The 18,919-nt window shown below is 38.0% G+C and overlaps 1 protein-coding gene across 1 annotated transcript; it reads right to left on the bottom strand.

The window, feature by feature from the left end:
* Positions 1 to 1,764: 1,764 nt before the first annotated feature.
* LOC133556495 (pescadillo-like) lies at positions 1,765 to 17,477 on the bottom strand. Its single transcript, XM_061906466.1, has 15 exons — positions 17,315 to 17,477; positions 17,033 to 17,112; positions 16,766 to 16,919; positions 10,123 to 10,232; positions 9,789 to 9,960; positions 7,546 to 7,635; positions 7,184 to 7,300; positions 6,976 to 7,053; positions 6,803 to 6,892; positions 6,350 to 6,480; positions 3,243 to 3,368; positions 2,854 to 3,038; positions 2,623 to 2,762; positions 2,375 to 2,542; positions 1,765 to 2,116 (listed from the first exon to the last, which is right to left on the bottom strand). The coding sequence occupies exons 1-15, from the start codon at positions 17,336 to 17,338 to the stop codon at positions 2,042 to 2,044; spliced, it is 1,740 nt and encodes a 579-aa protein (XP_061762450.1). The 5' UTR covers positions 17,339 to 17,477; the 3' UTR covers positions 1,765 to 2,041.
* Positions 17,478 to 18,919: the final 1,442 nt, after the last annotated feature.

Genomic DNA, 18,919 nt, shown 5'->3' on the forward strand with positions numbered 1-18,919 from the left:
CAAGCAAACAAAAATGTTGTACGTGTTAACATGTCAAAGTCATGGTGTGAATGAACCATCAGTAATAGTTATGTAGAAAGGGTCAGTAGAAATGTTTTTCTTCCTCCTAACTCCTTTTCCAAAAAAGCAAATTGTCCAAATGTAACCATGGATCTTCTTAATAAAATGTATTATGCATGGTTAAAACAAACCATACCACAGAAAACACATCTCTAATGACATTGAATACTAAACTTTGTAATGACTTTTTGATATGCTCTTGCTGTGGACATCTCATGGTCAAACTGTACAGTTACTGCCATAGTTGTTATAATTGGGCCCCTGTGGCCAAATCTGTCCTATTGTGGATAAACGTTCCAGCCCAAAGACACACAGTAACTCTTCTGCACATATCGGCTTGACACTGTTGCTTTTGTTGAGCACCCATAGTTTGCTCCTTCAGGCACTCCAAGTGCCAGGCTGAGACCCGAACTGGGTGGGCATACGTGGAATGCGGGTCAGGGTGAAAGGGGTGGGCTCCGAATTGAATGAAGTTATTGAGGAAAACCCACAAGGACCACAACAGCCTGTCAAGAGGGGAGCGGGGCTTACAGAGCTCGGTCGTCACTAACATCCTCTGTGAAAGTGTTAGCCAATCAGGTTTGTTGTAGCAACTGTTGACCTCCACCCCTGCAGACATGGGCCACATTTTCAAACTTTGAGTCTCTTCTTTTCCAGTCAGCCATGGTTACTTATATATAAGAAAATTGTCAATACCTTTAGTAACCCATAGGTCTGTCATTCTTAACATTAGGTGAAAGTTTTTCTTCCGAGGGACCCAAAATGGACTTGCTTGCAAAAGAGTCAGTATTTTAAGAGTAGTTTTACTTCCATCACTGCTGCAAAGACAACCATAAATGTTTTCTTTTTATCTTTGGAATTCTTCTCAATATCAAAAAGGCCTGCCCTTTAAGATTTTACAAAAACAGGCATGCACAAATATACTCATAAGCACATTGACACTATTGTATCAGTCTAAACTCACCACGATCATTTTCATTGCACTTAAGTCGTTTATTGCCAGGATTTTGACTAAAAGAAACAGATCTGTTTTGAAACCTAATTTGGTTAACTTCTGGTTTAACCTAGCAGTCATTACATTCATTAGAACATTTTCCTTAAGTCTTAAAGAGACCTGCCTTGATTCATTCTGTAACGATGTAAAAAACATAACATATGGGGAATACAAAAATATATGCATTATAATGGGAGTCGATGGGGTCAAAAAGGGTAACAGGGTGGTGAGTGTAATACAACAAAAACAATTATATACTCAGTGTAGTCTGTTTTTCTCCAAATAAAAAGGATGTGATTTATGGGTAGAACATGATAGAAACTGTGTGGCACAATTTGAACCCATTAACCTTTAAATTTGAAAAATGTGTTGAATATTGGAAACAATAAAATTCTTTAAAAAAAGACCACTGTGGGTACAAGATGACTTCAAAGAGTTTAAGTTCATGAATGGAGTCATAAGGATAAAAGTTGTTTGAAATTGGCTCCACCCAGTTAGTAAACAGGGAATATGTTTTGGTTTTTTTGGAATTGGAGATGAGGTACTTTAATGTTGCTCCCCCTGCAAGAAGAGTCAAAGACATGTCATTCTTGCTAAGTGTTAGTTTGTCAAGCTCACCGTTGGTAGATTTTTCCTGACAATTGCTGTATAAATCTGCTACAACATTATTGCTCTGATCTGTGTGAAGAAACAAGCAGGACCTGAGCAGCTTTTATCTAGTATTAACATTTATTAATGGTTGCTTGATCATACGAAACAATTGTTGCAACATTCTAGCAAAGAGAAGTTACAAGAAAACGCAGACAAGCAAGCTACATGTTAGTCAATAATTACACAATCAGCATATATTACCTTGCAGATATTAATGTACCCACAACATCAGTTATGTGACACTCACTAAGAGGACCTTAAATGCACTAAATGGGCTTTAGAACATGTCAGCCAAACTCTTGAAGTTGAATAGTCTTAAAAGAAATATCACATAATTCATTTTTTGGCCTTTTTCTTCTTTGCCTTTTCAGCGTCGTCATACGCTTTCCTCTTCACTGTGAGCTTGTTAGCCTGTGAGAGTGGGACAAAAGAAACTGATAAGCCAAAACTTAACTTGGGTCAAACAGTTCATTCACCAGTCGGTGAAATCATCACATGACCAGCACATTTTTTAAGAGGCACGTATGTTATATTGTTTAACATTCCTAGCTGTGAAAAGAGGGCCAACACTGGATAGAATGAAATCTATGTTAAAAATGTGAAGTCTAATCACTGCAAACAGACTGCACCATTGAAATCAATACCCAACAAACAAGGAAATGGACTGACCTCTCTGACTTTTCTCTTTTTTCCAAACATGATCTTGTCATAGAGATACTTCTCTTTTTTCTTCATCATCATGACGGCCAGGCGTTTCTCCTCAGCTTTTTCTTCCTGCTCCTGTTTAGCTCGGTTCTCTAACTTCACTTTTCCAGGTGTCACTTTGACCTGTAGGGACTAAAAAAAATGAGTGTGAATTAAAATTCGTATTGCAGCAGCTAAGGGATGGCAAAAAAGATGGATCATGTGTCACTAACTTTGCCCTGGGCTCTTTGCTCCTCCATCTTCTTCAGGTTTTTCTCTTCTTCCTCGTCCTCTTCCTCTTCAGCATCATCCTCTTCTTCTTCCTCCACCACCTCCTCCTCTTCTTCTTCACTCTCCTCTTCCTCATTTTTTGCTAATATTAAATAAAATAAGTGTACTGAGTGTGAAATAATTTGCATCATTTTAAATTGTTTCAAGATCTAAAGCCTAAGCCCAAATCCTACCAGGTTTCTCTCCTCTTAGCAAGGCCAACATCTTTAGTTTCTCTGGAGGCACATAATCTCCCTCCTTCTCCTCTACGAAGGGAGACAAGTGGGGTGGAAGAGTGACTCCGAGGAAGTAGTCCTCCACAGGGAGGACTAGTTTGGCATTGATGCAGTCATATACCCATTGAGGCTGGATGTAGTACCTAAAATAAACAGAATCACAAAAAAAAATATTGAAGACAACTTTTAAAGGTTATGTACAATTATTACTGGTTGGTATGAATAGGCAGTTATGTGATCCAACAATGAGCCAAAAGGGAAAACAGCAACAATTTCCCAGAACCTCACTTCACACTAACCATAGATTTCAATAATACTAAAAGACAAAACACATGATTTTCCTTTACCGGTTAATATAAGGTTTGTCAATGCTGGGTCTGTCGACAATGTGATGTGTGATTGTCTCATCGGTAACGTCGTATGTGCTCCCAATGCAGACAGACTTCTCCCATGACACCTCGCCACCAAAACACCTGGAAATGTTAACAGCAATTGAGGACAGTTAGTGTTGCCAATGGACACTGAGAATGGTCATCAGTTAAAACGGAGGACTTTCACATTTGTGTCAAGTGTTTGGAGTAGCGAAACAATGGTAGGCCAAATGATCTGTTCTCATTTTGCGATTATAACCCTTCTCCAGTAAACCTTACATATGCTATATTGCCACCATTTTAGTGGCATTCCACTATAACTAGGGCTGTTAACTTCATCGTGTCAACACGAGATTATTAAAAATAATAATCTCATTAATCATAAATGAATTCAAATTCATTTATGTGTTCAATGTGTTTTTATCACACGTTGATCCGAAAGTTGGCACGCATAGTTACATGAGCAGTGATCAGGCCGCACACCCGTGCAAAGACGAGTGAGTAGAGTCCCAGCGGTTCTCGGCGGCAAATTTAGCTTTAAAACGCTCTGAGGGAAATATTGATAAAAATAGTTTCTACATATTGCAGTGACAAACTTTCTTATCATAGCACATCCAGTTTAAAATATCATCGCAAAGCAAAACATATCATACTTAAGGATGCTGCTAGCACAAATGCTACAAAAAAGGACAGCAAACTACGCTGGCCGAGTTTACCCGTGTAAATTTTGTCAACAAGACCACCTCCGATAAGTTAAATAATGCCTTTGCAAAATGTATAGTCACTGCATGATGGCTACTGAACATCGTTGAAGACTAAGGACTGCAAGATGTCATGAATATCGCCAAATGGGACTCCTCGTACAACAATTACAAGGATAAATTAACTCTACTGCACACACAAAAGCAGCAAGTTACAACTACTGGCTGATGCTGAATTTATATTGCTTACCGGAGACTATTGGACCTTGGTAAGTAGTCACATCTAACTTGGAGTTACTGAATAACTAATAGATAAACAACGGAAACTACAATCCTTTGCTTTGGGTGTTTCACAAACTGAGGAAATACATTTTGCTGGAGCATGCACAAGTCCGTTCCTTCAAGTTGCCAAGGACCGGATTATTACTGAGAAGGTCAGTACATTAGGGACAGACAGCGCTCACAACATGGTTGCTGCTGTAAGAAGTTTACCATTTCATGCTGTACAGAGACTTATCACTGTGGCTTTGTGTGACGCAGGATTTAATGTGCCTTTAGTGAAATGCCGCAAAATTGTGGGACATTTCAAGCACAGCCCTGCTAATATATCGGAGTTGAAAGCACAACAAGTAGCACATGGCATGAAGAAGGATGTGCCTACATGTTACTTTCTACAAACTAAACTCCTACATTTTGTAAAAAAAAATACTTAGCTACCCCTGCTTCCACTGTACCCTGTGAAATACTTGTTTAATTGGCAGGTCACATTGTACTAAAAAAAAAAGATCAGCACTGTTCATCTGAAAATGTAAATAGGCTTGTTTGTTTAAACAACTAGTTAAAGGAAAAGTAAATGCAGATGTAAATGGTGCACTACAGTATGTTGAGTTGTTAATGGGTGTGTTTACTACATTACCTATTAGTGTCCATGTGTACCTTGTTATTTGCTATATTATTGCAAATTATTGCCAAATGAGCATTTAATTCTTACTCTTACCAGGTTTTTGAGCAAATCAATGACTTGCAGTTAGGCAAAACATTTTAAAATGTTTGTATAAGTCTTTGAAAATAAAACTTAATTTGTGTCAAAACAGTGTCTCTTAAAAGTCCATTTAAATTCTGCAAGTAAATATTTTCACTGCGATTAATGTAAATTCAAAAGTGTGATTAATCGCAATTAAAAAATGTATCGTTTGACAGCACTAATTATAACATACATCAACTTCTAAACACACAGAGCCACACCATTCAAAATGCAGGATGGGATAAGATGCAAGATAACAAGCAATGATTGTTAGGGATAGACAAATCAACATTTTGGACTCCGATCCCAATCCAATTTTTTGGCCGCAGATTTAATCTGATTTTGATGCTTTGTTGTTATGATTTACACAGTCTTAGTATCTTATCTGTTTTAATGTCTAAGATTTTGTTGTACTGTAGCTTTATAAGATTTATTAAAAAATTAAAAATGCATAACAAATATGTGTTGGGCGTTGTAGTGTCCTATTCTGTTTAGCAGTCCTTGAACACACGTTACGATCACTCTGTTCTGAATTCGCGCAGCTTGTATGTGCACAACTCAATATCTTAGTTCCTCAAACAGCAATGTGTTTATATCAGTTTATATTGGGGTATGTTTCCTGAAAGGGAAAGACATTGTCTATTGTTTTCAAGTTGGAATTTAAGCTAGAGAACTGGCACCAGTCAATCCGTGAGTTTATGAAAGTGCAGTTATCATTTATGGTTTTTCAATAATATTATTTTAAAACAGTATTACTAACCATTGAGAGTTTTTCTGAGGTTATTCTTAGTACATCGCTAGTATCAACATAAAGATCGATCACTCCTACTTTACATTGAAGCTTTAGCGGTTAGCTTTTTGTATCATACTGGTTGGTATGTGTCTCTAGGATTCTTAGCCGTTCATTTTCCTCTAGTCCTCCAGTGATAATTACAATTGGGAGAAACTGTTTACTTTCCGCTATGGTGGTGAAGATTAGTAACATATAAGCGGCTTCTAGACGATGAGCTCGTTACAGCTTGCTCCCAAATTCGACAGTTATGAATGGCAAGACACACCTTTCTGGAATTCACTCAGACACACCTTCTGCATGTCTGTAAAGCAGATAACAGCCCTGATCCCGGGGTCCAGACATCTCTAGTAGTTGCAGACATACTCAGTTTTTCCTTTACAAATGATCATCATAAAATAAGGGCCAGGCATGTACATTACAGTGTTTTCGTTGTTTTTACATTTCCATGTAAATTGGGTTGTTTTCAAAAACCCAAAAGGCCAAGAAAACTTTCTTGCAGTTTTACTGGGTTGTCATGAAAACATACAGTGAGTTTATCATTACCATGGCTGAGTATCTTACTCACCGAAGAACAAAAGCCAGAGACTCTCTGGGAACTTCTCTGTTTAGGAAAAACTTCAAGCCCTCAAATATCTTCGTGTGGGCTTCCTGTTGCTTCTGTTCTTTTTCTCTTGCTTCCATCTTTTCTATGTCCTCCTGAGGGGTAAATTTATAAATCACATCCTTTAAAACAATCATACCTTTCTGATACATTAAAGTTAGGTTACCTTCACACACACATGATTTAGGTTCTGATTGTTTTGAGTGAAAACACTTCAGTCATGGCAACCAATCACAACAATATTCCCCAGTTTCACACCTCCAAAAGCTTTGGTGTATTTGACCTCTCTCACCTTTGTCACCAGAGACCAATTATTAATTTTTTTATTCATATCTAAATAATAGTGATAATGAAAGCAAAGATATTTATCTACACATTAGAAGCAGCAAATCTAGTTTTAGGTTATTTTGTTTGTACCTCATCAACAGGAAAGTGATCCAGTTGAGTCTCCTCTTCGTCCGCAGCAGAAACAGCCCGGGCCAGACTGGCACTCAAAGCAGAAAGTTTCTGCATGCAATATAATCCACAATTTAAAAAATATCTGCCAGCATACAAAATTGTCTAGTGATCCGGTTCGCCAAAAAGTTTACCTCCAAGTAGCTTTCTGAATTCATGGCATAGTCCTCCTCATCCTTACACTTTGGTTCTTGATCCGTTTTACCGCCAAGCTTTAAAACAAAATACAATTAACAAATAATAACACAATAAAACATGTTTAGAAAACATTTAGGTGAGACTTTACGTTTGTTTTTGTTTTTCATTTTGTAGCCTGAGATAGGGCATTTTACTAATTTATACCTTCGGCGGGTAAACAAGGTTGAGGGAATGGTAGAGTCGGAAGTTGATGAAACCCAAGAGAGTTGTGTACAACTCTGTGAAGGTTGCCATGACTCTGTAGTCAACATCTGTTGGATGCTGTAAGAACAAAACAGTTAATCCATCACATTTTGACTTCATTAAAACAGAATGACACAGGTAAAAATCCCTTCTTGAGGGATGACATCAATGAGAGCATATTATCGCTGAGACATTCAAATTTCTATAACAGCTTAATCATATCCAGGCAGTTAGCGGAATTAAATGCTGACAACGCTGCAACAAGGCCTGACTGCTCACTAATTGCTAAATAAATGTGCTTTCCTTCATCACTGTGTACTTACATCATGGGCGAATTGATAGGGCACCAGCCATGTAATTATCTGCCCCATCACCTCAGCTTGGTAATATATTCCCTTGATCGAGATGAAAACCTACAGAGAACAGTTAAATGATGATTGCCTTTGAAAAAGACTCCTTCCTAAAGGGGAACTATGATGATTTTTGTCTTTTTGACTTATAAATGTTGTTATACAGTAATATTGGATACTCTTGTTAAACAATGTCAAAGTGTCAAATCAAAAAGTTCATGCATTTGGACGTGAGTTTACAGAAGTTTTGGATGCCACTGAACACTGAGCCATTGTGATGACGGGATGTACTTATGTGAACATTTCAGTGTATGCCGTCTGTCAACCTCCTCCCTCTCTACTCTTATCTTGTACCGAGACTGTTGGCTACAGCCTCCCATGTCAATCCTACTTGTCTCATGCAGACCTGCCGGTAAAATCCATACTTTTGTGTGTGTTGACTAGGGCTGGGCGATATTGCCTTTTTTTAATATTGCGATATTTTTAGGCCATATCGCGATATACATTACGATATTTTGCCTTGGCCTTCAATGAACACTTGATGCATATAATCACAGCAGTATGATTATATGTGTATACATTAAAACATTCTTCTTCATACTGCATTCATATGTGCTACTTTTAAACTTTCATGAAGAGAGGGAAATCACAACTAAGTCAATTGAACAAAAGTGTATTTATTAAAGTTTTTAAGCAATGGCACAAACATTCAAGTCATTGCCAAAACATAAAGTGCATGATTGTCAGAGACATTTTAAGTGTCAAATAAAAATGAGCTGCATAATAGGAAACCAAATAGTATTTGTCCTTCACTATGTGGTATGTTACTAAGGTTATGAAATTCTCTATTCTCTAGCGAGTGACTTTTCAAACGATGCTATATATTAGCAGTTATGCTACTTTTGGTAGCAATGCATGTGCCCCACACTTGACAAATTAAATCTGTCTATTCGACATATTCCCGCTTGAAGCCGAACCACCGCCAGAGGGTGGAAACCCTGCAGTTTTTATTGGGAATTAAGTCTTGCTTCATTTGTTACCAGATCCGCACCTTCTTTCTCTCGTACGGCTACGTTAGCAGCTAACGTAGCCCAGTCTGCTACCTCTCTGCTCTGCGAGGGCGTATAGGTATGTGACGTATGACGTGACAGTATGTGACGTATGTAAGAATGTGCGCCTGCTTATCTGTGAGGAGAGACAGGAAAGAGTGAGAAGAGCCTGTAGTAATGCCCGCAGCTAAAAGCAACTGCGTGAGAACGTATACTCGAATATTACGATATAGTCATTTTCTATATCGCACAGAGACACACCCGCGATATAGCGTATATATCGATATATCGCCCAGCCCTAGTGTTGACAATATTTCACACTTGACTGTTTTGTCAACATGGGCCGGTACAAAGTTTGATTAAATAAAATGATAAATGGGTTGTACTTGTATAGCGCTTTTCTACCTTCAAGGTACTCAAAGCGCTTTGACACTACTTCCACATTCACACACTGATGGAGGGAGCTGCCATGCAAGGCGCTAACCATCAGGAGCAAGGGTGAAGTGTCTTGCTCAGGACACAACGGACATGACGAGGTTGGTTCCAGGTGGGATTTGAACCAGTGACCCTCGGGTTGCGCACGGCCACTTTCCCACTGCGCCACGCTGCTAAAATAACAAAAAAAGATGGTTGCCATTGTGACATTTCTACTTGGCTTGAGATACCACAAGAGAAGGTAAAATAAAGTAATATTTTTATATAATCGTGGTATGTGCATAGTAAAACAAACATGCATTGAAAAAAAGCAGCTTTTTTAGATGCTGCATTGTGCACCGCAAAAGGTATAACTAATGTTGTGACGGGTAAATCTATGAAGTTTTTTTTTCCTGGGGAAAAAAAAAAAAAAAATAGCCGTTTGATGTTTCTCTTAAAGATAAATATTTAACAGTGCACATTTTCAAAAGACAAATTCTTAAACTTTTTGAAAAGGCGGCGTGTGTATTGTTTCATCTGCAATCTAAAAGGATACGCTTATGAAACGGACAGTTTGCTAATAAACTCATAGTGGTTGAAAACGTGACTGTGAAGCAAAAACACCTAAGCATATCTAATACATATTATCTAGACCACATGGAAGTGTGTTAAATTTAAAAATAATTAGAATCATCGTAGAACCCCTTTGATAATTGACAATAAGACTTTTTCATCGGTTCGCAAAGCCGGTACCTTTCTGAGGGCACGAGAGGCAACCACGTAGTTCATCCACTCTACAGTGAGGCGTCGACACAGCTGTATGGTTTGTACGTGGCATTTTCCTGTTCGAGCAAACGTGGAGAAGAGGAAGCACATGCAGAGTGCATCATCAATATCACGCAGCGCATCAATGAAGGTGGGATACCTGCAATGCAGAGGTAAAATATCATGTTAGATATACTTAAATAATCCCTTTCAGAAAGTGTATTTGTTTTGTTTTAATAAGGATTCATTAAAACATGAACCTTAAAAAAACAAAAAATTATTCTACGAACTACAAATTACTAACCTTAACCCTGTGCCTTACCTTTCTTTGACAATGTGATCCAATTTATAGGTTGGCTTGTTGTCCTTAAGCCTTTGCACTGCAGAATATTCAGTCTTTCCATAAGCTCTCTTGAGTTTGCGAACAAATACCTTTTCAAATGGGGAAAAGGACATTTATTGTTTATGCTATACAAAACTACACAATGACCAACAATGACTTAAAATCACACAAAAATGAATTGATTTTATTCCGACACGTGACTTCTTTCAGGAAGTGAAAACCAAAGGTGGTCTACCAAGCTAAGATGGCTGTTGAACAGCAAGCAGCGCGCAAACTGAGCACAGAAAAGGCTTAAATCTTCCTGCAAAAAGCAGATACGAGCAAAAAAATCAAACTTTCCAATGGAAAAGATGCCTTTACTTTATCAAAAAAAGATTTGTCGAGTGATAAAAAAAACTATACATCGGTTGAGTTTCCAGAAATATTGTGATCCAGATGCCATTCTACACAACAGATGAAAACTTGGAAAAGCATGGAGGTCTACAAGTTCTTTGTGTGGCTGGGTCCAGGAAATTGGTATTAAGGCTGTCCCGAAGATATATATAATTTTTGCTTGTGTAAGGTTGCACTTCATGATTTGACTTTGCAACTACTACTAATGATTGTTGCTGTTGCACGCGCCGATTACGAATAGTGTTTTTTTCCCCAGTCTTTATCAAAATTAAACTATAGCTCTTAATGTTGTGTACGTGTTGAAAGCTTCATTTATGATTGCAGTCTTTGTTAAAAAACTAACTCTTTAAGATTTTGCTCAAATGTGCTTACTTTTATTTAGACACGCAAAGCTTTTTCGAAACACTTGTAGCAAACATAAGTTTAAAAATACAAATAATAAGATAATACAAACCCCGTTTCCATATGAGTTGGGAAATTGTGTTAGATGTAAATATAAACGGAATACAATGACTTGCAAATAATTTTCAACCCATATTCAGTTGAAAATGCTACAAAGACAACACATTTGAGGTTGAAACTGATCCTTTTTTTTTGCAAATAATCATCAACTTTAGAATTTGATGCCAGCAACACGTGACAAAGTTGGGAAAGGTGGCAATAAATACTGATAAAGTTGAGGAATTCCCATCAAACACTTATTTGGAATATTCCACAGGTGTGCAGGCTAATTGGTAACAGGTGGGTGCCATGATTGGGTATAAAAGCAGCTTCTGTGAAATGCTCAGTCATTCACAAACAAGGATAGGGAAACGGTCACCACTTTGTGAACAAATTGTCGGACAGTTTAAGAACAACATTTCTCAACGAGCTATTGCAAGAAATTTAGGAATTTCACCATCTACGGTCTGTAATACCATCAAAAGGGTCAGAGAATCTGGAGAAATCACTGCATGTAAGCAATGATATAACGGACCTTCATACTCTCAGGCGATACTGCACCAAAAAGCGACATTAGTGTGTAAAGGATATCACCACATGGGCTCAGGAACACTTCAGAAATCCACTGTCAGCAACTACAGTTTGTCGCTACATCTGTAAGTGCAAGTTAAAACTACTATGCAAAGCCAAAGCCATTTATCAACGACACCCAGAAACGCCGCCGGCTTCGCTGGGCCCGAGCTCAGCTAAGATGGACTGATGCAAAGTGGAAAAGTGTTCTGTGGTCTGATAAGTCCACATTTCAAATTGTTTTTTGGAAACGGTGAACGTCATGTCCTACGGACCAAAGAGGAAAAGAACCATCAGGACTGCTCTAGGTGCAAAGTGGAAAAGCTAGCATCTATGATGGTATGGGGGTGCATTAGTGCCTAAGGCATGGGTAACTTACACATCTGTGAAGGCACCGTTAATGCTGAAAGGTATATACAGGTTTTGGAGCTACATATGTTGCCATCCAAGCAACATTATCATGGACGCCCTTGCTTATTTCAGCAAGACAATGCCAAGTCACTTGTAATAACAGTGTGGCTTCTTAGTAAAAGAGTGCGGGTGCTAGACTGGCTTGCCTGTAGTCCAGACCTGTCTCCCATTGAAAATGTGTGGCGCATTATGAAACGTAAAATACAACAGCGGAGACCACAGACTGTTGAACAACTTAAGCTGTACATAAAACAAGAATGGGAAATAAATCCACCTGAAAAGCTTCAAAAATGTGTCACCTTAGTTCCCAAAGGTTTATTAAGTGTTGTTAAAAGAAAAGGTAATGAAACACAGTGGTGAACATGCCTTTTCCCAACTTATTTGGCATGTGTTACAGCCATGAAATTCTAAGCTAATTATTATTTGCAAAAAAAAATAAAGTTTTTGAGTTTGAACATCATATATTTTGTCTTTGTAGTGCATTCAATTGAATATGGGTTGAAAAGGATTTGCAAATCATTGTATTCCGTTTATATTTACATCGAACACAATTTCCCAAATCATATGGAAACAGGGTTTGTACTTAAATGGGAAATAACTGTTAAAAGTATATCAAACAAACCTTTAACGAAGTGATCATTGTAAACTCATGAATTCTACGACTCTGCTCACTTGGACTAAAGTGTGACTTGCACTTCTCAGCATCGTTTTGCAAAATTTGCACTCTTCCACCCTTATTGATTACCTCTTGGGGAACTCTGAAGAAATGTTTATCCTTTTCGCAATTTAAACGATTCATAAAGCCAAAAACAACACAAGCCTAGGGCATTTTGTCTGTGAGAAAAGCTAAATGGCATCTTGCACCCATTGAGAACAGAACTAGCCTGACCACCACACATACTTAATGGGCGGCGTGTGAGCCAGACGTGACGTCAGTAAAATCCAAGCATTTCAGGGCTGGGCTATGAAACTAAACATTTCTGGGGCCACCTTTTTTGACAGCTAAGCACTAGGAGCCTCTTGTCAATAGGAGATTATTGACAATTTAGTCAAAAACAAAAGTCATAAAATTATATTAAAAAGTAACAATGTAAATGTCAAAGATGCTTATATAGTATGGCTCTGTGTTTTTTTGTAGACCAATTGATAAAAGGCTAGTTAAACATAATCTTTTACATGAACACCCTGCTACTTTTAAAAAGGACCTATTGCCAAAATGCAAGTCAAAGTTAGTCTAGATCAGGGGTTCCAATGAGTGAGACGCTAAACCCAAATCCTCCATCCATCTATATCTCTATCCATTTAGCCTTGCAAAAGAGCTACCAATGATTGTGTGAGCTTAAAAGAGATCAGTTTGATTATGTATTTAAATTTGGAAGCCACTCTTTATGAGCACCAAAGAAAACGAGTCAGCGGGGCACATTTGGCCTTCTGGCCCACCTTTAGGAACCACTGCTGTAGATAACAGAAGCGGTTTACTGTTCATCGGAATTTGCTGCAAAAAATGCTTGTTTCAAAGTTTTGAACTGGAGTCTGGCTGGTTTGATTTTCTTCACAGTCAAATATTGCCTGCAAGTAGTGCTGTGCAATATAGACAAACATATATATATCCAAGTACCGTATTTTCCGCGCTATAAGCCGCACCTAAAAACCAAAAATTTTCTCAAAAGGTGACAGTGCGGCTTATAACCCGGTGCGCCTTATATATGTATTAATATAAATATTTATTTTCATAGAGTTTAGGTTTCGCAACTACGGTAAACAGCCGCCATCTTTTTTCCCCGTAGAAGAGGAAGCGCTTCTTCTTCTACGGTAAGCAACCGCCAAGGTAAGCGCCCGCCCACCTGGAAAGAGGAAGCACTTCCTCTTCTACGGTACGCAACCGCCAAGGTAAGCACCCGCCCCCGTAGAAGAAGAAGCGCGCGGCTAATCCAATTCATTTCATTTGTGTGTTGCTGTAAAGACGACCACAAAATGGCTCCTACTAAAAGACACGCGTACAACGCAAAATTCAAACTCAAGGAAATAAGTCACGCAGAAGAACACGGAAATAGAGCAGCAGCGAGAGAATTGAACATAAATGAATCAATGGTGCTTAGGTGGAGGAAGCAACAAGATGACCTGCGCCAAGTAAAGAAGACAACACAGAGTTTGAGGGAACAAAGCAAGATGGCAACAGTTGGAGGACAAACTCGAACAGTGGGTAGTTGAGCAGAGAGGAGCAAGCAGAAATGTCAGCACCATCACTATTCCAATGAAGGCAACAGCGCTAGCAAGCGAACTTCACTTGGATGATTTTAAAGGTGGTGCTTCTTGGTGTTTCCGGTTCATGAAAAGACGCAATCTCTCCATCCGCACACGGACTACTATTTCACAGCAACTGCCAAAAGACTTTCAAGAAAAGCTGGCTACTTTCCACGCATATTGTAAAAACAAGATAGCTGAAAAAAGATCCGGCCAGGAAGGCAGGATTCATGGAACTGCCGGACAGCAACAGCGACACTGACTCTGATGACTTCGACGAGACGGAGCCCGCCATTTTGGATGCCGCATTCGCCCAATTTTTTAATTCAGACACCGAAGAAGAAAAATTTGAGGGATTTATGGATGAGGAATAACTTCTGAAGGTGAGCTTTAAATGTTTATTTTGTGTGCTGTGACAAAGTTGAGTTATTGATGTTGCTATTGCTCTGCAATATTTTGAGTGTTACTATTGTTGTGATTGCACATTCGCACACTGGTTTGTATTATTAAAGTTTGACTGACCTATCTGACTGTTTTTTTTACATTCCCTTTAGCGCAGCGTGGGCGCGGCTTATGACCCGGTACGGCTTATAGGTTTACAAAGTTTTTAAATATGCCATTCATTGAAGGTGCGGCTTATAGCGCGGAAAATACGGTATAGGTAATTTTATATCCAGATGATAAGATATATTAAATAAAATAAAACCATATATCAGGGATGTGAGCAACCTCTGAGGCAAAAAAGAGGAAACTTGAAAAATTTGACATGCGTGATATTTAGAGGCAACGTTAGTACTTGATCACATTTAAACGCCTTCTCTGTGCTGTGTCTTTAGGGGAAAGATAAGATTACACATGTTAACTAGCAACGATTCATTGGCAGAATGTTTTTCAAATTGTCTTTGTTCTGTTGGTGTGATTTTTTTAATCTAATCCAAAGCCATACAACGGTGTTCCTCTTCCGTCTTTTTTTGGCACAAATTAATCTTTTGCTATTTTTGCTTTCTGTGTGCTCTTCCTCTAAATCAGTGGTTCTTAACCTGGGTTCAATGGAACCCTAGGGGTTCGGTGAGTCGACCTTAAGGGTTCGGCAGCGTCTCCACCGCGGAGGTCAAGACACATCCGACTCATCGTGTAAATAAAAACTTCTAATTATCGCCGTATTACGGATACCACCAAAGAATGTTCTCTCTAATTTTCCATCTGATTTGCAAGTGCTTAATTTATTGTGAGTTCTCGCACTGTGTTGTTTTTTTTCTCTGAACAAGGTGATGTTCATGCACCGTTCATTTTGTGCACTAGTAAAAAAACAACAACATAACTTTGTCTTGAATTTGAAAAACAAACTACATTTTAATTTTCACTAAATAAGGGTTCGATGAATGCGCATATGAAACTGGTGGGATTCGGTACCTCCAACAAGGTTGAAGGCCTACTGAAATGAGATCTTATTTAAACGGGAATAGCAGGTCCACTCTATGTGTCATACTTGATCATTTCGCGATATTGCCATATTTTTGCTGAAAGGATTTAGTAGAGAACATTGACGATAAAGTTTGCAACTTTTGGTCGCAAATAGAAAAGCCCTGCCTTTACCGGAAGTATATGCGCGTGACGTCACAAGTTGCAGGGCTCCACTCATATTCACATTGTTTATAATAGGAGCCACAAGCAGTAAGAGCTATTCGGACCGAGAAAACGACAATTTATGTGAGCAAGGATGAAAGATTTGTGTTTGAGGATATTGATAGCGAAGGACTAGAAAAAAAGAAAAAAAATCAAGTAAAAAAAAAAAAAGGCGATTGCATTGGGAGGGATTCCGATGTTTTTAGACATTTACTAGGATACTTCTGGGAAATCCCTTATCTTTCTATAGTGTTGTTGGTGTTTTAGTGAGTTAAATAGTACCTGATAGTCGGAGAGGTGTGTCTACGGGTGTCTTGAGGCCAGTGTCTGAGGGAAGTCGACGGCAGCTGTATGGACGCCGCAAGCTCAGCTGATCTCCGGTAAGAGACGACTTTTTACCACAATTTTCTCACCAAAAACTGCTGGTTGACATTTGGTCGGGATCCATGTTCACTTGACCGCTCTGATCCAGAGTAAAGTTTCACCTCCGGAAATTTTAAACAAGGAATCACCGTGTGTTTGTGTGGCTAAAGGCTAAAAGCTTCCCACCTCCATCTTTCTACTTTGACTTCTCCATTATTAATTGAGAAAATTGCAAAAGCTTCAGCAACACAGATGTCCAAAATACTGCGTAGTTGCGTGATGAAAAGAAACGACTTTTAGCCGTAAGTGGTGCTGGGCTAATATGTCCGCTCCAACCAATAACGTCACAAACACGCGTCAACATATGCGTCATCATTCCGCGACGTTTTCAACAGGACACTCTGCGGGAAAATTAAAATTGTAATTTAGTAAAGTAAACCGGCCGTATTGGCATGTGTTGCAATGTTAATATTTCATCATTGATATATAAACTATAAGACTGTGTAGTCGGTAGTAGTGGGTTTCAGTAGGCCTTTAAGAACCACTGCTCTAAATATTTATAAACAAGCAGTACCTTATAGTCTCTGAACCTCCCCACTATGGGCTCATGCAGAAGAAAGCGAATGTCTTTGAGCAGGTAGAAGGTCCTTGGGGCTGTGGAGCCCTTGTTTACTTTCTTTTTGTGTCTGGGTTCGTGAGGGTAAATGCCTTTGAGGATGCACAGTCGTCTGCAAGCACAACATACAATTCGTTAACAAATAAATGCTGTGGGAGGATCAACATTACAGGTAAATGTCAACAATCTCCAGCTGATAATCAAACAAAAACTAAGTCAACTCACCTGAAATCTGGGAGGCTCAGTTGCAATTTCTTGCGGGCTTTGTTTCTGGTGATATAATTTGTGGCGGCGCCACTCTCATACTGCAAACAAAACACAGAAAGGCATTTATTTAAAATCGCACAGTTTGACTACATTTAAGTCGTGTGGACACAATAACAAAAACATGATTTAGCAAGACCGCCATGGAACAAAAATGCACGGTTAGCACCACTAGCATGGGTAGCTAGCTACCATCGTATTAGCACTGTAAAAACCTGACAAGCCACCCAAGCCGACACTTACCTTCTTTTTTTGCAGTCCCCCCATTTTAAATCAATGTGTGATGACTGAAAAATAATTTTAATTATTTACTATTCTAAAAAATCAAGCTCAAGAGGCGGAAAACACGTAGCACGAAGACCCTTAGTCCTGACACGTGCAATTGACATGCGCGGAGGAAGAGGAGAATTTAGGACCCCGAGTTGCCCACTTATCTGCCTGTTTACAAAGTTTAACATTTTCTAACAAAAATGTTTATCAAACATGTTTTCATCACACAAAAAAGCTACCCTTGAAATGATGATCACTAAGTACTCATTTAATAACACATTAGTAATAACTAAGCTGTGACTAGTGATTAGATGCGTAATTTCGTGGTACATAAATTGGAGTACGTGTATCAGGGGTTACCAACCTTTTTGAAACCAAGTGCTACTTCTTGGGTACTCACTACTGCGAAGGGCTACCAGTTTGATACATAGTTAAATAAATTAAAAAAAAATAGCCCATCCATCCATTTCCTACCGCTTATTCCCTTATGGGGACGCGGGGGGCGCTGGCGCCTATCTCAGCTACAATCGGCAATTTGCTCAATTCACCTTTAATAAATAAATCTCTTCGTAAAAAAAAGGGTATTTCTGTCTGTCATTCCGTCGTACATTTTTTTTCCTTTTACGGAAAGTTTTTGTAGAGAATGAATGACGAAAAAACCACTTAATATAATGGTTTAAAAGAGGAGAAAACGCGAAAAAAAAAGAAAATTAAAATTTGAAACATAGTTTCTTCAATTTTGACTCTTTAAAATTCAAAATTCAACCGAAAAAAAAAATAAGAGAAAAACTAGCTAATTCGAATCTTTCAGAAAAAAATAAAAAAATAATTTATGGAACATCATTAGTAATTTTTCCTGATTAAGATTAATTTTAGAATTTTGATGGCATGTTTTAAATAGGTTAAAATCCAATCTGCACTTTGTTAGAATATATAAGAAATTCGACCAAGCTATATTTCTAACAAAGACAAATCATTATTTCTTCTAGATTTTCCAGAACAAAAATTTTAAAAGAAATTCAAAAGACTTTGAAATAAGATTTAAATTTGATTCTACAGATTTTCTAGATTTGCCAGAATAATAGTTTTGAATTTTAATCATAATAATTTTGAAGAAATATTTCACAAATATTCGTCATTGAAAAAACAGAAGCTAAAATGAAGAATTAAATTAAAATGTATTTATTATTCTTTACAATAAAAAAATAAAAAATACTTGAACATTGATTTAAATTGTCAGGAAAGAAGAGGAAGGAATTGAAAAGGTAAAAAGGTATATGTGTTTAAAAATCCTAAAATCATTTTTAAGGTTGTATTTTTTCTCTAAAATTGTCTTTCTGAAAGTTATAAGAAGCAAAGTAAAAAAATAAATGAATTTATTTAACAAGTGAAGACCAAGTCTTTAAAATATTTTCTTGGATTTTCAAATTCTATTTGAGTTTTGTCTCTCTTAGGATTAAAAATGTTGAGCAAAGCGAGACCAGCTTGCGAGTAAATAAATACAATTTAAAAAAATAGAGGCAGCTCACTGGTAAGTGCTGCTATTTGAGCTATTTTTAGAACAGGCCAGCGGGCTAC

Source organism: Nerophis ophidion, linkage group LG07 (assembly GCF_033978795.1).
Source record: "Nerophis ophidion isolate RoL-2023_Sa linkage group LG07, RoL_Noph_v1.0, whole genome shotgun sequence".
NCBI lineage: Eukaryota > Metazoa > Chordata > Actinopteri > Syngnathiformes > Syngnathidae > Nerophis > Nerophis ophidion.

What these genes read in the sequence shown, in the direction of transcription:
- LOC133556495 (XM_061906466.1), bottom strand. Translation starts at nt 17,338, where the DNA reads ATGGGGGGACTGCAAAAAAAGAAG. An exon ending in CTGAGCCTCCCAGATTTCAG is followed by an intron (nt 16,920 to 17,032) that starts GTGAGTTGACTT and finishes TTGTGCTTGCAG; the next exon opens with ACGACTGTGCATCCTCAAAG. An exon ending in GCTAAGAGGAGAGAAACCTG is followed by an intron (nt 2,763 to 2,853) that starts GTAGGATTTGGG and finishes ATTTAATATTAG; the next exon opens with CAAAAAATGAGGAAGAGGAG.